The sequence below is a fragment of the Bos indicus x Bos taurus genome, chromosome 4 (assembly GCF_003369695.1).
Source record: "Bos indicus x Bos taurus breed Angus x Brahman F1 hybrid chromosome 4, Bos_hybrid_MaternalHap_v2.0, whole genome shotgun sequence".
Taxonomy (NCBI): domain Eukaryota; kingdom Metazoa; phylum Chordata; class Mammalia; order Artiodactyla; family Bovidae; genus Bos; species Bos indicus x Bos taurus.
Window position 1 is genome coordinate 54,402,513 of NC_040079.1, and position 26,861 is coordinate 54,429,373.

The 26,861-nt window shown below is 52.6% G+C and overlaps 1 protein-coding gene across 4 annotated transcripts in view; it reads left to right on the top strand.

Annotated features, from left to right (window-relative positions):
- The window catches only part of ADCYAP1R1 (ADCYAP receptor type I), a 62,069-nt gene that overhangs the window by 11,507 nt on the left and 23,701 nt on the right, over positions 1-26,861 (top strand). For all 4 annotated transcript variants that reach the window (XM_027539474.1, XM_027539476.1, XM_027539477.1 and 1 more), the window contains exons 2-11: positions 261-399; positions 2,163-2,268; positions 17,944-18,051; positions 20,094-20,114; positions 21,353-21,394; positions 23,828-23,937; positions 24,572-24,669; positions 25,133-25,265; positions 26,170-26,323; positions 26,755-26,815. In XM_027539474.1, the coding sequence (XP_027395275.1) occupies positions 298-399; positions 2,163-2,268; positions 17,944-18,051; positions 20,094-20,114; positions 21,353-21,394; positions 23,828-23,937; positions 24,572-24,669; positions 25,133-25,265; positions 26,170-26,323; positions 26,755-26,815 (935 nt within the window). In that variant the 5' untranslated portion in view covers positions 261-297. The remainder of the gene's footprint in view (positions 1-260; positions 400-2,162; positions 2,269-17,943; positions 18,052-20,093; positions 20,115-21,352; positions 21,395-23,827; positions 23,938-24,571; positions 24,670-25,132; positions 25,266-26,169; positions 26,324-26,754; positions 26,816-26,861) is intronic.

Consider the following 26,861-nt stretch of genomic DNA (forward strand, 5'->3'; position numbering starts at 1 on the left):
CTGCGGAGGACAAAGCCATCCAGACCATTCTCATAGTCCGATGGGCACCCGGGCCAGCGGGTTCCCTGCTGTGGCCTCAGCGCCTGGTACTGAGCAGGTGCTTGGCAGATGCTTGTGTGTTAGAAGAATAAAGAACTGCACATAAAAAGGCGTGGACGGGGGTGCCCTTGGAGGCTTTGCTGTGCGTAGGGGAGAGGGAGTGTCCCTGTCCCTCCTGTGCCACCGAACCTGCGGGAGACATGCTTTTCCTTTCTTTCTAGCCTGTAGACACCTGGGGTTGAGCAGTGGCGGCTGTGAATGAGAGGCGGGCGGCACTGGCCTGAGCCGCCTTGCAGGCTGAGAAGCGTCATGGCCAGCATCGCTCAGGTCTCCCTGGCTGCTCTCCTCCTGCTGCCTATGGTAAGGACCCAGGACCTGAGCTGACCTCGCGCCCACCCCTCCGCCGCCCCCGCCATGACCAGCCAGAGCCCCAGGCTCACTCGAGCTCCCACCCGAGATAACCTGTGTCTTTTGTGTGGTCTCAGCCAAGCTCAATTCACATGGCTGGTATCTCTGCCTGTACCCCAACTGGACCATCCCGCACCATTGTGTGCATTGAAAAGGGTGCTTCTTCCTGAAGATCTTGTACCGGTTTGACAAGAAATTGTTACATAATTTACAAATTGATTATGATAGTAATATATGTGGGCTTCCCTGGTGACTTAGACGGTAAAGAATCTGCCTGCAATGCAGAAGACCCAGGTTCAGGAAGATTCTCTGGAGAAGAGAATGGCTACCCACTCCAATATTCTTGCCTGGAGAATTCCATGGACAGAGAAGCCTAGCAGGCTAATAGTCCATGGGGTCACAAAGAGTCGGACATGACTGAGTGACTAACACACACACATATGTGGCAGCCTTTAGAGGTGTGCAGTATACAACCTGCTCAGCTGTATTCATGGGCCCTCTTTAGGGCTGCATAAGGCAATTTAGATCCTGGTTCCCAGCCTGCTAATCTCTGGCAGGCTAGAGCTCAGAAGCCTCTAGCTAGAGCTCAGAAGCCTCTCCTTGACCAAGAGGGATAGGGTGGGGGGCTCCAAGGCATTGCCCCCCTGCTCCTCTATCTGGGAATTCTGACCAGCATAGATGCAGCTCTCTTCAGAGCCCTGGATGCCAGTCCTGCCTCTGGCTTGCCTTACTGTGTGACTATAGACACGCTCAGCTCTTTCCCTACACAACTGTGAACAGTCAGCGCTAGACTGGATCCCTGAGCCCTGCTCTTGGCAGCCTGTGATGCCTGGCACCTGCCTCCACACTTACCAACATCCCCTTGTGAAACTATCCCTGCCCTGGAGTTTTAAGCAGAAGTGACAGCATAAGTATGCAGCTGTCATGACAGCATTCATGGGCTTTGAAGTTATTTGATCCTACACTTAAATCCAGTATCTGCCACTAACCAGCAGGCAGTATGACCTTGAGCAGGAGTTGTTTTTAACTTCTTTGAGCCTCAGTTTTCCTCTTTTGTAAAATGGGGCAGGAGTAAATGAGCATGGTTAGTAAGCGCCATGCAGTGCTATCACTGTCCTTCACCTGCAGCTCCTGGGCCCCAAGAGGAGAGAAAGGATGAACTCTCTCAACCAACTCCCTCCTCTCTCTCACCTGCTGCTTGCTCCCCTAAAATGCAGTCATAGCCTCGGGGTCTCTGAAGCTGGACTGCATGAATTTGAATTCTGGCTGTTCAGTCTACTAAGCTGTGTGACTCTGAGCAAGTTTCTTAACATCTCTGTGCTTAGGTCTCACATCTGTTGAATGGGAAATGGTAAAAATAGTGCCTTGTTTGTAGGACTCTTGGTATATATGTATGCATGGATAGGACAGAGTAATGCATGCACTTTAGTATGGTGCTATCTATGTATTTGCTAATGTTATGATAAAACGTGGAAACTGAGAGCCAGGGAGGGGGGTGGGATCTGCCCGGGTCCCGCATTGAGCTGGTAAAGTGGAAGAGTCCTCATGGCATTTGTGACAAAGCGGAGGCACTGCTGCTTCTGAAATCTCTCAGTCGCTGTCCTCTTCCTGCTTCTTTTGCTCCCCACCCCCACTGCCCCTGAGGCTTAAGTAGCCGGGCTTGGCAGTGAACCTCCCTGCTCCTCCCCACCATTTATCCCCTGTGTCCCCTGCAGGCCACCGCCATGCATTCCGACTGCATCTTCAAGAAGGAGCAAGCCATGTGCCTGGAGAAGATCCAGAGGGTGAATGACCTGATGGGCTTGAATGACTCCTCCCCAGGTGAGGATGGTGGTGGGGAGGGCCACCACCTCTGGAACATCTAAGGTCAGCCTTAGAACTGATGTTGCCACCTCTGGCCACCTACAGAAAGTGGTGGAGGGTACAGGTCCTTGGGTCCTTCAGAAAGCCCTTTGGGGCGATGGAGCCCTGGATCTGCTCTGGGCAGTGATGCTGGAGTTGCCCTCCTTGGGGATGGCCTGCCTAGATGCCTCCCTCTGAAAGGGGCTATTCCAGGTGACTGCACGTGGCTGCCTTCACTCACATGGGGGCCGAGAATGAGCTGGTATCTGGGTTGGGCAGCCAGCGGCTGTCAGAGAGCTCATTAGCAGGCAGCCTGGGTCTTGTGGCAGAAGGGACACAGCTGTTGCTGGTGGCCAAGTTAGAGAGCACCTGGTCAGCTCAGAGCATGAGGTATGGGATCATGCCCGTCTCCTCTGCTCATCCCATCAGAGGGCAGAGAACAGGCTGCAGCGGGAAACCCAGCCCTGTGTGTCTGTGCTGCTGTTCTTCTGGGCTGCTATGAGCGTGGAGGGCAGGAGGCTGCTCCCTTAGGTCAGATGCTGCCACACATGGCAGGACATTTAGCGGCCCTCGCTCTCCCACTAGATGCCTGTGCCACCCCTAATCTCAGTGACAGCCCCCAAACCTCACATTACCAGGTGTCCCAAGGGAGGGGCCTGGCCCCTGGCTGCCAGCCAGTGGTCCTGTGTACCCTTTCCTCCTATGGGACACCGAGGCCCATAGAGCAAGGGCACCCTGACCCCAGCACAGGCAGGAGGGTCTGCAGGGGAAGCTGGGGACTTGAGGGTAGGGGGCATCTCTGGAGAACTCCTTAGACTTTCCCATGCCTCAGTCAGTGGAAGGTGGGACTCTCTGCCCCCTCTAGAGGGATCTACCTTTCTCTTTGGTCTTCTCCATTCTCAGGGAGCTCTTTTGAGAACCATTTATTTAAATACTTAGTTAGCCTGCAGATCAGTTAATTGTAATGGTCCCTCTGGGCTGAACTCCCTAGCCAGTCAGCTCAGCGAACATTAACTAGTAATGGAGTCCCTCCCAGCCATGCTGGCCTTTCCCTCCAGCCATGCTCTTGTTCAGCCCTCCCTGAGGCCAAAAGTGGATCTGAGGCCCCACCAGCCAGGGAAACCAAGGCGAGGGGCCCAGACGGGCACACAGTTGCAAGAGACTCAACGAATAGCCGATCCAGGCCTCTTGTCTAGAGGATGGGAACGTGGGACCCAGAGGGAAGTGATTCTTTGCAACCATGGGAAGAGGGAGTGTCAGACTCAGGTGGGCCTGGAACCCAAACACCCTGCCTCCCAGCACGAGGCCATTGTTCCTGAATCACAGGTCTCAGATATACTTGGGACTGAGCGGTAGGAAGCATCAGGTAGGGACAGGTAGAGATGGGAAGTAGGGTGGGGACTGGGCCCACAGGTGTGCAAGTTAATCGCACCCATGGAGCCCTGGGCAGGAGGAGGACAAGAGGCCCTGCCTGCATGGGTATCCTGGCAGAAGTGTGAATGTGGGCGAGGCAGGTGTAATGATGGGTGCCACCCAAGAGGGGCAGGCCAGAACCGCTGGGAGGGGCTCTCCCCTCCAGGTGTTCTCAGGAGAGGACGGATGAAAGGAATTCTCTGTGGGGAAGGATTCATGGAGAAGGTTAGCGTTTAAGCCAGATCCTTGGTCCTCACACCTGGTTGCGTGTGCCTCAGACATGGCAGCTTTTAGGAAAACGTAGCCAAGACCCAATCCAAACCAATTCAACCAGAACCTCAGTCTGTCATAGTCGCCATGACTTTTAAAGGCCCCCCAGGCAATTCTGATGAGAAGCTAGGCTGAGAATCCTTGAGTTAGGCCCTGGGGAGGGGCAGCTCTTGACGGTAGGTGAGAGCTGAGGGATGGATGATTGGGGAGAACGTTCTAGGCTGAGGGAACCACAGCAGCAAGAGGTGGGTGGGGAAGGGGAGTGAGTAGGTCCCTATATCTGGAACCCTGGATTGAAGTCAGTGGGGGCGAGCTAGAGGGAGGTATGGCTGAGGGCCAGGGAGCAGGTATGTGTGTATTGTGTGTCCACTGCCCCTGGAGCCGGAGGTAGGAGGGGATGGCACTGGGGGCTTTCTCCCCCAAGCTACTATCTCTCCAGCTTTTCCCAGGATACCACCTGGACCTCTCTCCTCTAACCCTGCCTCGGGGACCCTGTGAGTCAGGTTACCCTCAAACCTGAACTTGAGCAAGGGATCTCAAGCCTATGGAAAAATTCCACTGACCCACCCACTGGCTCATTCATTCACTCACTCACTCATCCCCTCACCCTCTCACTCATTCAACTTCCATGACAAGCTGGCATCTTGGATCCTTCCTGGTGGAGTGCAGGCAAGGTCAGGGCAAGGATGGGGGCCTGCCGAGAGAGAGGTTCACACACTGATAGCCCTACCTGTAGAGTTCTCCTGGGGAGTGTACAGACATCTCTACGGAATAGGTCAGTGAAGTTCAGACCATCTGGGAAGGCTTTCTGGAAGAGCAGAGAGGGATTAGGGACCAGATTTGGGGAAGATGGGGAAGCCAGGGAAGTTCCAGGTGGGGACTGACCCCAGTAAAAGTAGGAAGGGGGCAGTGAGTATGGTCGGAGGGAATTGTGACAGCTGGCACTCAGATACCAGGGGCCAGGTTCTAAATTATTACACATCCACAATTGCATAGCATAGCTCATTTAAACCTCACCAACCTACGAGCCGGGTAGCATTTTCCTCCCATATTCTGGATGAGGTTGTACAGACTCACAAGAGAGTAAGTAGGTCACTACCTGTTACCTAGTAAGTTACACAGCCTGGAAGGGTGGAGCCAGGACACGCCTTTGATCCTTCCAGAGTTCATGCTCTCTGATCACTAGACTGCATTTCGGTTCAGAAAGGAGGGAAGAGACAGACAGCACCACCCCCCAACCCTGCTCCCCCGCATCCCCGCCCCACCCTGCTCCCGCCCCCGGCCACCGAAGGCCTGCAATTTTCTTGGCTACTAAAGGCCAGAGGGTGTTTGTGTTTCTAAGGGCCGGGCTGGCTGGAGGCCTCAGCCTCTAGTGACCTGCTTGGCTAGGTCTCCCAGGCCCCAGCTTCAGCCTTGTGGAAGGAGAGGGGCAGGTAGAGGGGAGGCATGAGTGTCCAGCTCAGCTCACTTCAGGGCTCCTTCCTGCTGGCTGAGGTTGGAGGAGCCCCACCTTGAGGGTCCTTCAGAGCAGGGGGCCTCTGGGCACTCCAGTGCAGATGTCCTGGGAGATACCTGCTATCCTGTCAGCTGCCAGGGCTTGGGCTTGACTCAGGACTCAGGCTGGGTCCTCGGGGCATCCTTGGCTTCAGGTTTAACACATTTATGAACCATGGGTAGCCATTCATCCCATCGTGCCTTGTAGAGCTTCTGGGAGCATTTAAAGATGCTGATGGTCAGGCCCTCCCCAAAGCAATGAGGGGAGCATTTGGGCACGGTGGCTTGTTGAGAGTGTGTGTTAAAAGCCTCTCAATGATTCTAGAGTGTATCCAAGTTTTAGAACCACTGGTTTGGTCAGAGAAGACCATCCTCCAGGGTGCTCATGTCAACTCAGGGCAGAGAGCAGTGCTCAGGGTCCAGGCAAACCCGTCTGGGAGACAAGAGTCCAGTCTGACAGTAAGCAAGAGTCAGCAGTTGTGCATTCTGGTATTGAAATCTGTGCCTGGGGTGAATGGAGAGAGACCAGCTCTCCTGCTATAGCCCTTCTCTGCACTTCCCCTGCCCCTTCTGTCCCAAGCACACACGCTATGCATGGAACATTGGTCAAGGGTCAGCCAGCGTCACTGAAACACACCTGAACAAGGAAATCTGTCAGCCTGTTCCAGTGACTGTGAGTGTGAATTCACGGCAACACTTATATATATATATTTATGCTGATGGCTCAGCAGTAAAGAATCCGCCTACAATGCAGGAGATGTGGGTTCAATCCTGGATCAGAAAGATCCCCTGAAGGAGGAAATGGCAACCCACTCCAGTATTCTTGCCTGGAGAATCCCATGGACAGAGCAGCCTGGTGGGCTACAGTCCAAAGGGTCACAGAGTTGGACACGACTAAGCAATTGAGCAGGAGCATGTACTAATATTTATATATTTACTACTTGTGGGCTTCCTTGGTAGCTCAGTTGGTAAAGAATCCACCTGCAATGCAGGAGACCCTGGTTCAATTCCTGGTTCAGAAAGATCTCCTGGAGAAGGGATTGGCTACCTCTCCAGCATTCTTGGGCTTCCGTGGTGGCTCAGATGGTACAGAATCTGCCTGCAATGCGGGAGACCTAGGTTCAATCCCTAGGTTGGGAAGATCCCCTGGAGGAGGGCAAGGCAACCCACTCCAGCATTCTTGCCTGGAGAATCCCCATGGACAAAGGAGCCTGGCGGGCTGCAGTCTATGGAGTCTCAAAGAGTTGGACACGACTGAGTGACTAAGCACAGCATAGCATATTACTTGTATATTCCCATGAAGACTCTTGAGAGTCCCTTGGACTGCAGGGAGATCCAACCAGTCCATTCTGAAGGAGATCAGCCCTGGGATTTCTCTGGAAGGAATGATGCTAAAGCTGAAACTCCAGTACTTTGGCCACCTCATAAGAAGAGATGACTCATTGGAAAAGACTCTGATGCTGGGAGGGATTGGGGGCAGGAGGAGAAGGGGACGACAGAGGATGAGATGGCTGGATGGCATCACTGACTCGATGGACGTGAGTCTGAGTGAACTCCGGGAGTTGGTGATGGACAGGGAGGCCTGGCACGCTGTGATTCATGGGGTCGCAAAGAGTCGGACACGACTGAGCGACTGAACTGAACTGAACTGACTGAAAGTGAGTGCATTGGAATGAGGACACTGGTCTGTTAGAGACGAGATGCGTCTGTGGCATGTTGTAGCTGTGTAGCTGTAGGTGGGGGGCTCCCAGGAGGGCACCTGCGTCTGCTTAAATCCTTACTCCTCACTGATCCTGGGATACCCACCCCCCACCCCCAAAGAGAATATGGGATGGTAACGTATATAGTGGCCTTCAGAGTGGAAGCCGAGGGACAGTGATAGGCTGGGGAGGGGCACTGGAGCTCGGCGGGGGCTTTAGCGAGTAGAAAATACAGGGAAGATCATGGAGAGTTAAAGCAAGTTTCTGACTGGGTGGTTTCATCCGCACCATCCTTGGCAGGTTTTAAGGATGTTTATTGGGACTGTTGTTGAGGCGATATATTTAGTGGTTTTGTCCCTCGTTCCAAACCCCTGCATGCGAACTAGATCTTGAGACAACACCAAGTCCGGCTTCATCATGACGCACGGAGAGGCCGAGGCCAGAGGTGGCCATCACTGGCCAAGTCACACTGAGGGCTGGAGTCAGCTCTGGGACAGGCCCCAGGTCTGCTGTCCCAGCTGGGGAGCGCTAGGAAACAAGGAGACAAGAGACAAGGAGAAAGGACTCCTGTGCGTGGGAACCGGAGTTGCCTCTCTGAAGCGTCCCCAGGCCCACGCAGGGCACAGGCACCACCCGCTGGGCTGGCCGCTTTGTTCTCTCGGTTCAGCCCAGGCAGCCCTGCCAGCCCCCGTGAATCCTGCCAGCACCTCTTCTTTGTGGGGCTGCAGGCTGTCATCAGTCTGGAGGCCTTCCCTGCATTTAAGTGGGCTGGTCAGGTGTGGTCCTCCTTGGGGGTCCCCCGCCCCATACTCTGGAGGAGATGGAAGAGGGAGGCCAGCAGTGGCTTTGGCATGAGCAGGAGGAAAGTGACTTGGAGGAGACACAAGCAGCCTGCTCATTGCTATTCTGACCCAGCCGCTGAGGCCTGTCCAGGGTGCAGAGTGCATATCCCAGCCCCCACCTCCACTCTCACCAGGCCAGCAGCCTGAGGGGTTGGGGGCGGGGAACCTCTGCAAGGCTGGGCCCAGGCTCGCCATCCTTGAAGCAAGATCAGCTTCTTGTCTGCACCTCCCAGCAGCTCTGAGAATGAACAGATGGGGGTCTGCAGGGACCCTCCCTCTGAGGAACTCACTTCCCAGATCTGACAAAGGGTTCAGTTTCTGTCCAAACCTGTTTTCCTTTGGTCCTGTAGTTCTCAGACGTAAGCCTGCATCAGAACTTGCTGGAAGGCTTGTTAAAACCCGGATTGCTGGGCCCAGCCCCAGTTTGTGACCCAGTGGATCTGATGGGGCCGGAGTGTCCGTACCTCTGGCAAGGTCCCAGTGGCACTCCTGCTTGGGGGTCTACACTTTGAGGACCACTGACTCCCACAGAGAAGGGCTGCGTCTTTAGTCCTCTCTCCACTCCCCTAGCACCGAATTCACAGCTGGTCTGCATTTTATGGATCAGCAACATTGGCTGTAAAGTAAATTTCAGTATGTTGAATCATTTTTTGCCCTTGAATCATGTGCCGAGATGAGGAACTTGTTCTAACAATACCCGGGCACCCTCGGGCAGCTTCTCAGAAGAGGGGACCGCGCTTTTGTGTGAGTCCCCCGGTCTCACGAGTGTTGAATGCTGTGTGGAACTGGACGGAATCATCGCCATGACAACCGGAGATTAGCTCCTTATTTTGTTCCAGTCGGGGCTAATGGCTCTTGCTTTCTGCCCAAGTGGTCTTTCCCCCTCCTGCCGTCACAAGGCACTGCGTCTCCTTGGCTGCTGTGCGTCTCAGCGTCTCAGTGGGAGCAGCCCCAGGGAGTGTGCCCACCATCACCTCCCACCCCAGCAGAAATCCCCCTGGGCCTGAATTCCTCTCACCGAGTCCCCATCGAGACTTTTAGTGGGATAGACTGAGTCAGGAAGGCGTAGGCAGGTTTCGTGGAGAATTGGGAGGCTTGGGGTGTCAGAGTGGAGAGTTCCCCCAGGGAAGAGCACTGTTCTGACTTCCTCTGCATGGGGAAGAATAGGACCGGAACGCTCTTGACCCTGAAACCACGTCTGATGCACTTTACCAGCTCCTCCTTGAAGCAGAGTTCGCTGCAGCTGCGTCATCAGTATCTTCCAGTTTTCCTTGTGTTTCTGGCCAGCCCTCCAAGTCTTCTTTGCCAACTTTTCTTCTGAGTGGTGACCTTCCTTTTGTTGGGGCCAGGCCCTAGTCTCTTGTCTTTTTTTTTTTTTCCTCTCGAATCTACACCCTCTCATTGGACATATTATCTGGGCCCATGGCCCTACATAACTTCCTTGTGCTGACCGCTTCTTGTTCTCTTCCTTCAGTGGCAACTTCCCTTCTGAACACTAGAATTTTATCTAACTGCCTATTTGAAATCTAGTTCTGCTTGGCTCTTTGCATCATCTCAAGCTAAACACACCCCAGATGACACTCTTGAGTTCCAGCTTGCTGATTCCCTCCACCACCTGCTTCTCATCCAGCCCTCCCCACCATGGCCGGTGGCTTAGTCAGCTAGCCATCCAGGCACTCAAACCCAGGTGCCAACCTCGGTGCCTCTTTCCCCTTCGCTGCATAAGTCAGGGTAGCCTAGACCATGGTGCAGTAGCAAATGAACCTTAACATCTCAGAGACTTAATACTGTAACATTTATTGCTTGCACATCACAGGCCAGTGTGGTGGGAAGAGTGGGGAGGTGAGTTTGACTCCACTTAGTCCTTCAGAGATCCATCTCGGGACACTGCCACCCTGGATATGTGGCCTCCAGGGATGCTGCAGGGAGGGGAGAGAGAGAAAGGCTGCGGAGTCTGCAAGGGGTGTTTTTGAGACCCATTTGTTATCCCCCGCCCCACTCACCATGAGTGAGCACTCAGTCCCATGAGATGGATGAGCGTGCATGGTCCCTGGCACACTCACCAGTTGTGTCCAGCCAGTCTGTCACCAAGTCCTGCCTCCAGACCCTCCTACACAGCACTCCATTCTATCTCGGCTGCCATGGCTCTTCATCAAGCCCCACCACCCTCCTCCCAACTGCTGCCACATCCTGGTAGACGTGTCTTCGTGTTTGCTTTCCTGCTCTTGAAATGTATTACCTTCCCACACAGCCAAATCAGTCCACGTGCCTCCTTGTCTTAAAACCCCTCTAGGGGAGGCAGAATAATGTCCCCACCAAAGATGCCTACAGCCTCATCCCCCAAAGCCTGTAGACTGTGTTGCCTTAAAAGACAGAAGGGACTTGGCAGGTATAGTTATATTAAGATGGGTGAGTAGCCTGGATTATTCAGTATATTCACAAGCATCCTTATAAGTGACAGGAGGCAGCAGGAGGGTCAGAGGAGAGACATTTGAAGATGCTATGCTACTGGCTTGGAAGATGGAGGAAGGGCATCTTTGCATCATCCCACCACAGGGCAAGGGATGTGGGTGGGCGCCTGAATCTGGAAAAGATAAGAAAACAGATTCTTCACTAGAGCCTCCAGAAGAAATGCTGACACCTTGACTTTGGCCCCTTTCTGACTTCTGACCTCCAGAACCGTGAGATAAGAAATCAGGTCATTGTAAGCCACTTAGTTCCCTGTGTTACAGCAGCAATGGGAAAGTAATACACCATCCAGGGTCTTCTTCAGCATTTGGCATTAAATCCAGATTTATTCCCGTGGTCACAGACTATAAGCCCTGGGCGAGCCAAGACCAGGGGTGCTCATTCATCCCACTTTTGCTTTTCAGTATCTGACTTTTAACAGACACTTAATATTTCTTGAATATGTGAGTGAAGAACAGGGAGGGAAAGAGAAAATGAGAAGATGAAAAAAAGACAAAAGGAGGAGAGGGAGGAGGAGAAAAGGCCTCTTGAAATCTTCTAGCCCCAACAGCACTAAGCTTTGTTGGGGCTGGAGTCTGGAACAGATGGGGAGAAAGAAGCTGGACGTATTGCGTGGGTGTGGAAGGAAGATGAGTCGTCGTCCTTAGTTAAAAAAAAAAAAATCCAAGGTGCTCTCAGGAGCCCAGACCCAGTTCTCATCTCCCTGGAAAGTGTTCTTGGGAGCACTCGGCTCTAAGGCTCCTGAGGCCAGAGCCTACCCATCGAGAATGGGAGAGAAGACAGACCCCACCTCCCTTCTCATCCGGGTCCAGCTGAGAGGTGATAACTGTAGGAAAAATGTCCGCGAGGCATCCTGGGAAGCCCTGAGGAGACTTGCATCTCCTTTGACCCCAGTGATGCCAGCCAGAGGGGTGGGTGGAGGGCTGAGAGCTCCCTATGGGATCAGGGACATTGTCCCATAAAGCAAAACTGTGTATCTATTCACAACATTTCTGACACCAAATGTGTGCGTTTTCCATACCAAGCAATTCTCCAGTTTTCTATGGACACCCACTGGATGTCCCTACAATTTAATTCAAATCTGACCCCAATTACCTAGAGTTAGCACAGACCCTACAGGTGAAGGGTCAGTTTCAGGAGACTGCTCCCCCATTTCAGATGCCAGTTGCACATCGTGGGTCCTCAGGTAACCCACACTTCAGTCTGACTTGGCTACCGATCAGGGGTTCCCATGGCCTCCTTCTCACACATTTACCAGTTTACTATAAAGGATTTTATAAATGAACAGCCAGATGAAGAGGTCCATAGGTTGAGGTCCAATAGAATCCCAGGTGTCGGAGCTTCTGTCTTTGGGGAATGTGCCACTCTCTGGCATGTGGATATGTTCACCAACCCAGAAACTCTCCAGATCCCACTGTTTAGGGGTTTAGGGATGTTCCACTATGTAGGCACCATAGGTTAAATCATTGGCCTTTGATGATTAACTTGATTTCCGGCCCCAAGGTGAGAGGTGGGGCTGAAAGTTCCAGTTCCTTAACCCCACAGTTGGTTGCCCTGTGGACCAGTCCCTATCCTCCAAGAGCCATGTCATGAGCATACACTCAAGTATGGCTGAAAGGGGCTTATGAATAACGAAAGCTGCTCCTCTGACCCCATCACTCAGGTTGTTCCCAGGATTTTAGGAGCTCTACGCCCTAGTGCCGGAGAATTGACGCTTTCGAACTGCGGTTCTGGAGAAGACTCTTGAGAGTCCCTTGGATGGCAAGGAGATCAAACCAGTCAATGCTAAAGGAAATCAACCCTGAATATTCATTGGAAGGACTAATGCTAAAGCTGAATCTCCAATACTTTGCCACTTGATGCAAATAACTGACTCATTGGAAAAGACCCTGATGCTGGGAAAGATTAAAGGTGAAAAGAGAAAGGGCCAGCAGAGGATAAGATGATTAGATAGTATCACTGACTCAATGGACATGAGTTTGAGCAAACTCCAGGAGATCGTGAAGGACAAAGGAGCCTGGTGTGCTATAGTCCATGGTGTCACAAAGAGTCAGACACAACTTAGTGACTGAACAGCACCAAACAGGAATCTGGGATGAAGACCAGATGTGTAATTCTTATTATATCACAATATCATAGTCTCACAATATCAAAGTCATTATGAGTTATTATATCACGATATCAAATTTATTTTATCACAATATCATAGTCTCCTAAACCCAGACACTAGACTTGGGCCCTAAGGTTTGGGTTCTACTTTTAGGCTTCCTACCTGCTCTGGTGCTATAGGAATTATCCCACTAGGATCTTTAGTCTATGGAGGGGAGGCAGGCCAGGAACCAGGAGGGCTTGTAGAGTGTGGTGGGCCATGGGGCAGGTGAGGGGACCTTGGCAGATGCCCTGTTGAGGATGTCTGTCCTGGCAGTGGGGCCAGGGAAAGCAGCCCCAGCCTACTGGCCATCCTTCCAGATTCCAGCAGGTCCTGAGTGACTCTTCCGGATCTGAGCTCTGATCACTCAAGGAGCTGGGAGACCACTCAGAGTCACCCAGCCCTTGATGTGCTCAATGGGAAACTGAGTCAGGCTGGAGGGTGTGGAGACTTGCCAGAATCATGCTGTGAGCCCTTGGCAAAACTCGAGCCACTGACGTCCTGCCGATGTGGAGGGGGCACCCTGTCCTTTCCCTCCCACTGCCCTCAAATGCGAACTCCTCAAATTTGTTTTCTCCACCACTGTAGCCCTGGGCCTGATGGGCCCTGGCACATGCTAGCTGCTCAGTAAACAGTTGTTGGGAGGATGGATCCCTCACTGCCTCCGTGTCTCTGACCTTCAACCTGGGAACCCTGCCCCATTGTGCCACCTACGCCTGAGCCCCTCGGCCCTTGTGACTATGTTCCCTCACTCATCTAACAAGTTCTGGGCCCCGGGAACGTCAGCTGGCAGAAGCAGCTGGCTGTGCCAGGGCCTAATGTTCCACATTAAGGAACATCTGTTGGTGAGGGCTCCCAGGGCGTGGGCCAGACACAGCCACACTCTATGGCCATTTTGTGGTCAGCACGGGCCATGTCGGCCAAAGATGTACTGTTAGGTCTCTTTCAAGGACATGTTGTCATGACTAGCCATGTGTAGGGGGGAGTCCTGCTGTAATGGGCGGACAAGAGTCATCAGTAACAGGCTTGGTACCCATCTCCCTTCATGTGGCCCCCAGAATCCTCATCATCTTGGTTTGTCATCCTCAGAGCTTTCTGTGATGCTTCTACCTCCCAAATGCAGTCATTCTGGAAGCAGGATACTATGGGTTAATGTGACTGCATGTGAATTCTAAAGTTGTTGTTGTTCAGTCTCTAAGTCGTGTCCGACTCTTTGTGACCCCGTGGACTGCAGCACAACAAGCTCCTCTGTCCTCCACTGTCTCCCGAGGTTTGCTCAGACTCATGTCCATTGAGTCAGTGATGCTATCTAACCATTCTAAAGTAGCCAGGTCTGAATTCTAAGAGATAGGGTTTTTTGCATATGGTAACTTCGGACCCTTTCGGATCTAAACATGACCTGAAACTGTGGGCCCAAACAGAGTGGCTGTGAGCTCAGGAGGCCCACCCCAGGCCCCCACCCCTGCCCAATGCCTGCCGGGCTTCCTCTGTGTCTGCCCAGGGGCCCTCTACCGGCCTTTCTCACCTGCTTGGGCTCTATTTCATCTCTCTGCCTAGGTCTGTCTCAGGGGAATGATTCCCAGGGATACCTCAGTGAAATAATGAGATTAGTGGTAATAACAGTGGTGACCAGGCACTGAGTGAGTCTGCCTTTCTTCCAACAACTTTTCATGTATGAACTCATTGATCCTTCCCACAGCCCTGGGGGTGGGACAGGCACAGGCTGTCTTGCACCTGGCAGAGGAGCCCTCCAAAGTCCTGATTTAGAGCCTGCTCAGCCAGGTGAGGTCCCTTTCCTGGAAGTCTGCACTCTGCCATTGGACACGCCACATACTGCCTCCCGTCTCTGCCTTTGCATGATTGTATCACTCTATGCACTTTCTCTGCCCACCTGGAACACGTGGAGTTCCTTGCTCCTCTCATGTTGTGTCCTTTCCCTGGATGACCTCTCACCCCATGGCCTCGCCCGTGCCCCTTGTGCTGGAGTATAAAGCAAGGAGCTGTTAAGGAGCTGAGGTGATAGGGCCACTGATTGGTGCTCACTGATAGTGGTGGCCATGTGACTCGGTCACATCTTTCTTTGGAAGAGCTCGCAGTCACAGGTGTGTGGGGATGAGTAAGGAGACCAATGGGGAAGCTGTAACCAGGGTCCTAGGGAAAAGTGGTCTGCCCTTGACCTGGTGGAGGTGCATGGATTCCACAAATATTTGACTGTCAGACCAGCAGGACTTGGGTCTACAGAGCACGAAGAAGGTGACAAAATGAGAATGATTCCAGGATTCCAACTGGGGCTGAGACAGGAAATCAGGTTTTGTAGGAAATGCTCAGATGAGTCTTGGACAGGCTGGGTGTAGGTTGTCTTGGGCCTTTCAAGGTGGGGATATCCAGCAGGCACCTGGCTGTGAGAGGCAGCCCTCAGGTTGTACAGGAGACAGGCTTGGGAGCTGTGTGTATAATTCTGTCAGGAAGCCCTTGAGCCTGGTTCAGTTCAGTTCAGTTTACTGATTGAGGCGTATCTGACTCTGCAACCCCATGGACTGCAGCATGCCAGCCTTCTCTGTCCATCACCAATTCCTGGAGCTTGCTCAAACTCACGTCCATCGAGCCAGTGATGCCATCCAACCATCTCATCCTTTGTTGTCCCCTTCTCCTGCCTTCAATCTTTCCCAGCATCACGGTCTTTTCTAATGAGTCAGTTCTTAGCATCAGGTGGCCAAACTATTGGAGCTTCAGCTTCAGCATCAGTTCTTCCAATGAATATTCAGGACTGATTTCCTTTAGGATGAACTGGTTGGATCTCCTTGCAGTCCAAGGGACTCTCAAGAGTCTTTTCCAACACCACAGTTCAGAAGCATCAATTCTTTGGCACTCAGCTTTATTTATGGTCTCTCACAGCCATATATGACTACTGGAAAAAACATAGCTTTGACTATATAGACCCTTGTCGGTAATGTCTCTGCTTTTTAATATGCTGTCTAGGTTTGTCATAGCTTTTCTTCCAAGAAGCAAATGTCTTTTAATTTTACTTGCTCCTTGGAAGAAAAGTTTTGAGTCTGTTGATCTCATCTAAGATGAGTGGAGCAAAGGGCCGAGGGCAGGGCAGATGCTAGCTCCTGCATTCGGTCAGGTGGGTCCCAGTGATGAGGGCCAGGAAGGTCAAGAGGCATCTCAGTGGAGAGGAGGGATGACGTCAGATGAGGGGTGAAGCATGAAGGAGAGGTGAGGATGGAGTGACAAGGAGTGCAGAGAACACCAGGAGGCTGGTAGGGGCTGGGAGGAGAGTGGGCACAGGGGTTGGAGGATCTACTGAGCGCCCCAAATCTGAAAATCTAGTCTTCAAACTTGACCTCTTCCTCCTCCTGGCAGCTCACGTGCTGTGAGTCACTGTCTTAATGATTCCTAAATAGTTCTCAGTTTGTTCTTACTCCTCTCCATCCCTCGGTGCTCACCTGATCTGGGCGTGCGTCCCCACCATGGTGGCCTCTGAGGTGATCCCTGCCTCCTATCCCTTTGTGCTCCGAGTCCTGTCATAGTCCTGGGGTTGGCTGTGTAGGTCTCTGCCTGGCTGACTCTGCCCTCCTCCCCACCCCCATCTGACCAGTTTGTGCTCCTCCTTCAGGTTCCTCCTTCATTTTCACTCCATCTCTCCACTCCAGGCCTGTCCCAAAAGGCAGTGGGTGGCCGGGGCACGGGGTAGTGGTGGCAATGGAGCATCCTCAGGCCAGCTAGTTCCTGCCTCTCCCTCCATCCAGGAGGTAGATCTGAAGCTGGACCTCACAGTGACGTGGAGCCTGGGGATGTGGAAGAGCTCGTGCAGGGTGCTGTGTGTGTGTGCTGAGTGTGTGCTCCATGTGTGCGCTGTATGTATCTGTGCTCTGTGTGTATGTGTGTCTGTGTTTGTGTGCTGTGTGTGCTGTGTGTGTGTCTGTGCTCTATGTATGTGTGCTCTGTATGTGTGCTCTGTATGTGCTCTGTATGAGACACCATGGTCTCTGTGTGTATGCTCTGTGTGTGCTGTGTGTGCTCTGTGTGTGTTGCATGTGTGCTCTGTGTGTGTGTGTGCTGTGTGTGTATGCACTCTGTGTGTGTTTGCTCTGTGTATGCTGTGTGTACTCTGTGTGTGTGTTGTGTGTGTGTGTGCTGTGTGTGTCTGTGCTCTATGTGTGTATGCTGTGTGTGTGTGCTCTGTATGTGTTCTCTGTGTGTGTGTGTGCTCTGTGTATGTACTCTGTGTGTATATTTGCTCTGTGTGTGTGTGCTCTGTGTGTGCTGTATGTGCTCTGTGTGTGTGTGTGTTGTGTGTGTATGCTCTGTGTGTGTACACACTCTGTGTGTGCTGTGTGTGCTCTGTGTGTGTGTTCTCTGTGTGTGTGTGCTGTGTGTGTACGTGCTCTGTGTGTGCTCTGTGTGCTCTGTGTGTGTGTTGTGTGTGTGTGTGCTGTGTGTATGCACTCTGTGTGCATGCTCTGTGTGTGCTGCATGTGCTCTGTGTGTTTGTGTTGTGTGTATGCACCCTGTGTGTGTGCTGTGTGTGCTCTGTGAGTGTGTGTGCTCTGTGAGTGTGTGTGCTCTGTGTGTGTGTGCTGTGTGTGTATGCACTGTGTGTATGCTCTGTGTGTGTGCTCTGTGTGTGTGTTGTGTGTGTGTGCTCTGTGTGTGTGTGTGTGTGTTGTGTGTGTATGCACTCTGTGTGTATGCTCTGTGTGTGCTGCATGTGCTCTGTGTGTGTGTTGTGTGTATGCACTCTGTGTGTGTGCTGTGTGTGCTCTGTGTGTGTGTGTGCTCTGTGAGTGTGTGTGCTGTGTGTGTGTGCTCTGTGAGTGTGTGTGCTGTGTGTGTGTGTGCTGTGTGTGTACGCACTGTGTGTATGCTCTGTGTGTGTGTGCTCTGTGAGTGTGTGTGGTCTGTGTGTGTGTGCTCTGTGTGTGTGTTGTGCGTGTGTGCTCTGTGTGTGTGTGTGTGTGTGCTGTGTGTGTATGCACTCTGTGTGTGTGTGTGCTGTGTGTGCTCTGTGTGTGTGCTCTGTCAGTGTGTGTGCTCTGTGAGTGTGTGTGCTCTGTGTGTGTGTGCTATATGTATATGCACTCTGTGTGTATGCTCTGTGTGTGCTGTGTGTGCTCTGTGAGTGTGTGTGCTCTGTGTGTGTGTGTGTTGTATGTGTGTGTGTGTGTGTGTATGCACTCTGTGTGTATGCACTCTGTGTGTGTGCTCTGTGGGTGTGTGCTGTGTGTGTGTGCTCTGTGAGTGTGTGTGCTCTGTGTGTGTGTGTGGGCAGGGACTGCTGGACTGCTGGACACCATGGTTTTCATCCCCACAGGGTGCCCTGGGATGTGGGACAACATCACGTGTTGGAAGCCCGCCCACGTGGGTGAGATGGTCCTGGTCAGTTGCCCTGAACTCTTCCGAATCTTCAACCCAGACCAAGGTGGGTTTCCCCCAGGGCCTCTTTAGGCTACACTCGGTCCAGCCTGTTCCCCCAAGTCGGACCCCAGGCATTCCTGGGAGACAAGCACCAAAGACCGGGGTAACCTGCAGGGAGGTGGTTCCCATTTCAGAGCTCTGTGCTGGTGAGATGAAATCAGGGACCCCTGTGCACAGAGGGACACAGAAGCACCCCTCACACATGGCAAAGCCCCGTAGAGGTACGTCAGAGGGGCAAGGCTAGGCTCTCGGATGTGGGCTCCATTGCGTAACCCAGCTGGGGACCTTGAGCAGGGCAGTCACCCCTCTGTCCCCCCATTTCCTAGTCTATCAGATGGGAATGTGGAATGGTGACTGGGAGAATTTAAGTGGAAGATGCTGGTGGAAGTCCCTTAGCAGGACTGGGTGTAGCTTGATGGTCAGCCGAAAGTGTGAGCTGATGTTATGACCACCATCACTCATACAGGGAGGCCCAGATGACTGTTCTCCATGGGGAGGGGCCTGAGGGGAAAGGGTTCCGAGGGATCTCTCCTTTGGATGTGAGTCTGGAGGGCTCTCCAGGCCTATTTCTGCCTTGGCAGAGACTCATGAATCCCAAAAGAAGGTTGGTGTCTGCTTTTAGTGCACATTGACACTGGGAGGGGCCTGGAGCCAGACCGGCCCTCCGCCCCAACTCTGTGGGTGTCCCAGAGTTAGGCTGGGTAGAGGGAGATGGAGGGACTGGGCTCCAGGCAGGTGATGTACTGAGAACCATGCATGGACCACCTAGTCCTGGGTTGGGGTCTTGGTTTGAGGAAGGAGGGTAGGGACTCCTACAGGGACTAGAGGCTCTGAGACACTTGTGTAGCCATGCATGAGTCCCTTGAGACCTGGTCCTCAGCTTCCTCCCTCACGTGCCTAAGGCCTCGGCCAGTGTCCCTCTAGAAGTAGAGAGTCTCCAGGCTGTGCTTCACTCCACTGTCCTCTAGTCCACGTCAGAGGCAGAGGCAAATTTTTTTCACACCTGAAAGTCCAGCAACCTTGTTTCTGCCTGCAGGGGAGTCTGCTTGGAGGAGGTGGTACGGGGAGATAGAGGCAGCGTCCTGGGGATGCCCGGCCCTGTCCCTGGCTCCCCGCCCAGGACTAGAGAAGGCAGGGTCTCGCTATGCTGCCCCCATCTCGCCTCCCCGACTTTCCGTTTGGACCCGTTAGCCATACCTCCCACCTCCAGAATATCAGTCCAGGCCAGTCCAGCAGTTAAACTCTCCCATCCTGACAGTGGCATGAGGACTGGATCCAACCCAGAGCAGAACGGGAAGTGCTGAAAGGAGAGGCACAGTGTGAATGGTGGTTCATCAAGCGGGGTGACAGCCCAGTGATTCAGCTCCAATTTCTAATTCATTCCTATAGAAACCAATTAATCACTTCCTCCATTCACGTACTCCTTTCATTCAGTCATTTATTTAAAGTTGACAGAACATCTACTCTGGGTCAGGTACCGTGGCAGGACTACTTTTCCACCACGCACAGAAAAGGTAAAATGAATCAGCCGTTAAATAAAATTTTCTTAAGATACGCTTTCTTTCAGATTCTATGCCTCCCTCTGGCAATTGCACAATGAATGTGTTATTTACACCTGCCTCTTAATGGTTCATTAAGGCAGGGCCTTTTAGCATCTCCATTCACAAAGTTAGACTTGACTTAAATACTTAGAAAGCTGAGAACCGCAGTTTTCCTTTTATTTCCTGGTTCCCAGGGCCGAATCTCATGCTCATAGTAATAGTTGCTGCTTTGCAGCTGTTGGAGATGCAGGAACGCGATCTCGCTCCTCCTTTGGAATGCCTCACTTTCTCAGTAACTGTGCCCTGTTCTTGCAGGAGAGATAGAAGTCTCTAGTTGAACAGTAGAATCCCAGCTTGTAGTTCTCAGGCCTCTGGGGCCCCAGCACAACCTCTCTTCAGAGTCTGAGAGTGGGAAGGAGGAGGGCGCCATCAGCAGGGCTCAGAGAGCAGATTGACTTTAGCCAGCCTCGCTCACCTCTGTGTTTTCTCTCTTGCTCTGTTTCAGTCTGGGAGACGGAAACCATCGGTAAGAGGAACCTTGGAGAGGACAGACTGCTGATCATCTGTCCATCTGTCCATCCAGCAGGAGCCCAGCTCTGACTGTTAGGAGTGGGTGGGGATGGAATGAGAGGTTCATCAGGGGCTGGGCTCATCCTTGCTTTCCCTTCCCTCCACCCTTGGCCATCTGGAGGCTGGGGAGACACAGGGAGATGAAAAATTGCAGCCCTTGGTCTCAGGGTGGTCATGGGCTTGTTTGGGAAGATGGGACTTGCCTATAGAGGGGCAGCAAGCAAGGACACCTGTGTGCTTTGGCATGAGCTTCTGTACACACAGGCCTGACTGTGTGTGTGAGCCCATGCCGATACTGACATCCCCGGGGCCATGGAGTTGGAATGTATGGCAGGCTCTGGAGCAGAAGAGACCTACCAAGGTGACGTGCAGGCAAACTAATGATGCTGTCAGGGAAGGCTTCCCGGAGGAGGTGACATGTCAGTTGGACCTTGAAAACACAATTTTGAAAAGTAGAGGGAAATGGGGGTTCATTGCTAGCAGAGGATTCAGCCTAAAAAAAGGTGGAGGTGGAAATAAATAATTGGGAGAGAAAGAGAAAAATATGTCTGAGGAGGAAATCTTTGGAGTTCTGGGGTTCCTTTGGTGGGAGCAGTTTGTGGGCTGAGATGGAAGGTTGAACACCAAACAAAAAACCCAAGAGCAGGACCCATATTGCTATTCTATGTCCTTTTTCCTGAAAAGAGCCGGTTAATGAGCTTGTTTACAAAACAGAAATAGACTCAGAGATAGAAAACAAACTTAAGATTATCAAAGAGGATAGCAGAGGTGGAGGTAGAGGCAAATTAGGAGTTTTCCACGAACATATACGCACTATTTTATACAAGTTAGACAAACAACAAGGAAAGACAAAAAAGAGAAAAGGCCAGTCACCCTCTTCCAGTCCTCTCTCACTTCAGAGGCCTTCCCCTTCTCCTGACAATGTCTCATTTCCATACCCTGTTGTCCAGTGGGGAGAACTGAGCCACCATTAGCATCATAGAAATACAAAGCAAATGGGATGGCCCTGGAAGGTACAGTGTGTATGTGGCTGCTGTGTGCGATGCTTCCTCTTGGCTGAGACCCCACCTCCTCCCAGCTCCCCTTCTCTAGACCAGGGGCAGCCTTGACCTTCCAGGGAGCAGAGTAAGCAGTGGATAGCCCTGGCAAGCTGATGGTCAGGTGTCCTGACTCACATCCACGTCTGTTTTGCAGGAGAGTTCGGTTTTGCAGACAGTAAATCCTTGGATCTCTCAGGTAAGGGATGAGCTAAAATTGACCATGGGCTGGCTAGAGGGAGAACATCTAACATATGAGGTCACAGGGAGCTAACCTGTGAGCTTGGGAACCTCCTTCCAGGCTGGGCTATGCCCCTCTGTGGCTCTGTGATCTTTGGTAGCTCACTTTCCTTATCTGATTAAGTTGTGGGTTTTCTCCATGGAAATTTGCATGCAAGTGCTCAGACAGAACACTGTGCATATAATTTCAGGAAAGGACAGATCTCAGTAAAAGAACTCCTGGATTAAATGGCCTGTGATAGCTTGGAGCTCCCACAAGTAGAACAGTGGTTCTCATACTTTGTGATCACAGTCACGGGCATGCTAAGTCACTTCAATTGTGTCTGACTCTTTGTGACCCCGTGGACTATAGCCCACCAGGCTCACAGAAGTCCATGGGATTCTCCAGGCAGAAATATTGGAGTGGGTTGCCATTCCCTTCTCCAGCACAGTCACCTAGTGGGCTTGTTAAAACAGATTCCTGAACCTCACCCCAAGAGTCTCTGATAGAGCAGTCTGGGTGGGGCCTGAGAGTGTGCATTTTGGCCAGTCTCCCTGGTGATGCTAATGGGCCCGTCTAGGGAGGGCACCCACTTCGAGAACCTCTGGCCTAAGATTCTGTGCTTCTATGAAGTTGCTGGAGCAAAACAGCCTAGTGAAGTAGGCGCAGGCACTGCAGGGTGTGGGCAGTCTGGAGAGTACTCCATCTTCCGGAGATTTCTATCAGAACAATAGACCAGCAGATTCATGGAATAGTTCTAAACAAAAAGGTTTATACTTTTCTGAGCCCACACTATGTTTTGAAAAGGGTAAGAAGGAAAATAAAAGAAAGGAAATGGCTTGTATCTCCAGGATACTTTTTAAAAAAAAAATGTTTTTCAGTGCAGCTTCCCTTTCCTCTTCCCACCACCCTGATGTGGGCAGAGCAGAGAGGAGACCCAGGGAAGGGAAGGGCTTGGCCACTGCCATGGTCCCCTAGGACGTGCAGACTTTCTGAAAGAAATGTTCAGAGGGACTTGGAAGGAGGGTGCCAATAGCAGCCTGAAACAGATTTGCTGGAAGAAAAAACCATTTGGCATCAAACTGTGGGACAGAAGTGACCTCGTCTCTCCTGGGCCTGCCAGACGTCCTCCTTGTCCTGGGTCACATACAACTCAGAATCTGAGCTGCAATAAGAGACCAGTCTCCCTGCTCTGGGCAGAGGTCTCTTTATGGCAGGATCACCCACCCTCTGCTGCTCCCCAAAGCCCCAGGAAGTGCATTTCTGACTCTTGGTTGAAAAGAACTGGCCTTGGATCTTCCAACTCAATCAGCAGGACACGAGGTTGGAAAAGTGTTGGCGTCTCCTGTGTTGGCTGCTGCCCTTGTCCCTGTCCGAGCGCCCCAGAGATGGCCTTCTGAGCAGGGCTTCTTCCAGCAGCATGGATGCTGGGGCCCCTTTTATGCAGATGTCTTTTGTTTATGATTTCCTGGCCCCTGAATCCTGTGAAAGGAAGAGCCACCCCCAGGTGTTCTAATACACCAGGTAAACTCCCAGGAAGCCAGTCGGGGAAGGGGGGTCAGCCTAGGGCCACACTTAGGGGCTGGGCTGGAGGCAGAGGGGGCTGCTGCCTTTTCCCCTCCCCTAGACATCGTGGTTCACCGTTAGACAGTCAGGAGCAGAAAGGATAAAATGAACAATCGTTAAAGGCTAAAAGGCCCCAGGCGGGGTGAAAACCAGACTGGACTCCACTCTGCAGACAACAAATGACTCCTGCCTCCTCTGGTGTCCTACAAAATGGCCTTTAAAGTCAAGCTAAAGAAAATTAAAGTACATTAGTGATAGGAAACAGACTTCTAAACTTGAAAGGGCAGAAGTCTTTTTTTTAACCTGAATATGTATCTTAATAAGATCTGATGCTAGGTTAATGGAGGTCTGGTCCCTGTTAATTAAGCAAGCCTCGTGCCCCCTGGACACCATGGAAGTTGCTGGAAGGCCCAGAACTCCCGGTGAAAGCCTCACCTGGAGCTTCTCCAGATATGACCAGAGCTCCTGCCACGCCACTGCCCAAGATGATTCCTGGGCCAGGAGCTCTGGGCCTGGAATCTGCATTTGTGATCCCAGATCATTCTTGCTCTGTTCCAGGGCCTTCAGGAGGGGCTCAGGCCTTTTCCTAGAGGGAAGGAGGCTGGATTCTTCCTGGCTCAGTCCTCTCACTCCTTGTTTAGAAGTCAGCTTTCATTGAGCCCCCCTGCACCCCACGTTCTTAGTATACAGACTAAACAATTATTATTTTCACTTGGACACTGCCATGCTTCTCAGATGGACATGTGGATTTCCAGGAATTTCTACTTAAGGAGTAATTGGCCATTAAGAATTTTAGACCCCTCTTACATCACTTCTGTGCCTCACCGCGTTTTTGTTCTGCTGCAGACATGAGGGTGGTGAGCCGGAATTGCACGGAGGATGGATGGTCGGAGCCATTCCCTCATTATTTCGATGCCTGTGGGTTTGAGGAGTACGAATCTGAGACTGGGGACCAGGTGAGTATCTGCTGCCCTCCTGAAGGTGGAGGGAGGGGCCGAGGAGGCCTGTGGAAGCACGTGTCCCCCAGGGGTCCTGACTCCTGATGAACTGCAGAAATTCGAGTCCCCGGCAGCATTCTGAGTGCCTGCTGTGTAGCCAGATGCATGCAGGGCAGGACTTTCGCGCACTCATTCTAGGCTGAGAAACAACTGTCTTGCTGCCTGAGCTCCTCCAGCCCCCAGCACATGTCCACCACCTCCCTGGTGGCTTTTCCAGGACACCTGCCTTTCTGTGGTCCGGCCATTGTAGGGTTAATGCAGGCCCAGCAGGGGGCCCCCTGGATCCTTCTCCAGGCTAAAGGCTGGCTCTATTCTGGCTGGTCAGTGCTCCTGCACTCTACCAGCATTTAGCTTCTGGCAATGCAGATGGGCAGGAGGAGGTGGCTCAGTGGGAATGGGCTTGGGGAGCTTGGGGTGGTGGAGGAACTGATGGGGGAGGGGAGGAAATGTGATCAACTAGAAAAGAGGGGAAGGAGGAGCTGGGTAGCACGCCCAGAGGTGGGCAGGCCTGGCCTGGGAGACTTGGTGCCATCCCAAGGGGGCCGGAGGCAGGCCCCACACTGAGCCCTGCATGTCCTGTGCTCTGCTCCAGGATTACTACTACCTGTCAGTGAAGGCCCTGTACACAGTTGGCTACAGCACGTCCCTCGTCACCCTCACCACTGCCATGGTCATCCTGTGTCGTTTCCGGTGAGATTCCCGACAGCCTTCGAGTGATTGCAGCCCACTGCCGTACAGAGCCCTGGCTCTGTGCCTCCCACCCCCGACTCCTGCCCTGGATGTCAGCCCTGGAGGTCTCTTGAAAGAGACCTACAGTAAGAGATAGGACCCCAGAGAGCACAGCTAACTTGTCCAGGGCCACACACAGCAAGGCAGACCACGGGCAGTAGACCTATGCCCCTCGCATTATCTTCCTGGTCTAGATGGAGAGAGGTCACAGCAGGGAGAAGTACGGCCCCCAGTAGTGGGGCCAGGTGGTGGGAGCCTGGGACTGAGTGAGGGTTTAGAGAGCTGGGAAGAAGGGGTGGTCTAGGTGGACGACCCCCTTGAGACAAAGCTGTGGAGTCAGCCCAAAGCGGACCCCAGGGTGGAGGGTGGAAGGCTGTGGGGCTCCTTACTTCAAGGCATGTGTCTTCCCCTGCCGTGGGTGTAGGAAGCTGCACTGTACCCGCAACTTCATCCACATGAACCTCTTCGTGTCGTTTATGCTGAGGGCCATCTCCGTCTTCATCAAAGACTGGATCCTCTATGCTGAGCAGGACAGCAATCACTGCTTTGTCTCCACTGTGAGTGCGCTGAGCCCCGCCACAATTGGTCCTCCCTGCAACGCCCTGCTGTCCAGGTGTTTTCCTGCAGGTTGAGATGTTGGCCCCAGTGAGCACAGAAACCCAGGGATGACCATGAGGTTACTAGCAGCCGGTGAGACCCCGGCTTGACGTCACTTCCTGTTCCTTGGCCTGTGGGTATACTTGGCAGAGCAGTTGAGGCAGGTCAGGTGGAGATGTCAAGTCCCACTTGACTAAGGAGGGAACTTGGCTCAGAGAGAGGACTGGCCTGGTCATTGGTGCTTTAGCCCAAGACGGAGCCAAGGGGCTGACTGACTGGGGTTCCCTCCATACCACCTACCCAGTTCTGATAGCTTTGGAAGTAAGCAGAAAAGACAGGCTTTGATGGGGGCAGGATGAGAGAACAGCCCAGAGCACAATGCCTTGACCTGAGAGGGCACACTTGGAGGTGGTGTCTATGAGACTTCTGGGGGGACCAAGGGTATCCTATTTATCTGTGTGATATCTGAACCCTTTATTGTACCAAGGAGGCTCCTTCCTCTTTATTCTCTTTATTCTCCTCTTTGTTTTCCTCTTCTATGGGTGTTGGGGAAGGGGCAGAAAGTGGGGGAGAGTTAGCCTTGGGAGAAGAGAGGGTTCTGTGTGCACCCCCTGACCCTACCCATCCCCATCCTTTTCTTACACATGCAGAGCTGCCTCCATGGGCAACTTTGATTCAGACTCATAGGATGCTGCAGTTTTAGACTCTGAATCCAGGAATGTTGAGTCTTTCAGACCCAAGGGGTGTTTAAGCCGGACATGCCTAAGCTAAGGGCCCTCAGGATTCCCCCTGGTCCTGTTGGGCTGGATTTTCAAAGTTTGTTGGGGGCTTGCACCTCCCTCCTCTTCCCCACTCACCCTGCAGGTGGAATGCAAGGCTGTGATGGTTTTCTTCCACTACTGTGTTGTATCCAACTACTTCTGGCTGTTCATCGAGGGCCTGTATCTCTTCACCCTGCTGGTGGAGACCTTCTTCCCCGAGAGGAGATATTTCTACTGGTACATCATCATTGGCTGGGGTAGGTCTCTGATTGTAGCCTGGACAGGTTCAGGCCCCATGAGCAGGATGTCCTTCGTCCCGCCATCCGGGAGTATTAGTCAGAGGAGGGAGGCAGAGGGAGGTGCTGCCCTGCCTCACAGCTATGGCATACTGCTGGATCTTGGGTACTATCTTGCTCTTCTCCTTGTAGAAAGCCTACTGGCTGAGGGAGGGGATATGTGCAGGGAGGCAAGGTAGCCCAGGGTCTGAGGGAGACATGGACCCTTAGAAGGCCTGGGTATGAGGGACAGTTAGGGTCCCCAGGACACCAGGTCTGAGAGGGACATATGCCCCATGGATCAGAACCCCATGTCTGAGGGGTCCATTGGCCCCCAGAAGCCCCAGGTCTGAGGGGGATACTGGGCCTATTAGTCTTCCTATTATCATGGGGCTCCTTTTCTTTGTATCCAGGGACACCAACTGTGTGTGTGTCTGTGTGGGCTATGCTGAGGCTCTACTTCGATGACACAGGGTGAGTACATGCTCGAGAGCCAGGGCCCAAGCCCCAGGTAGGCTGT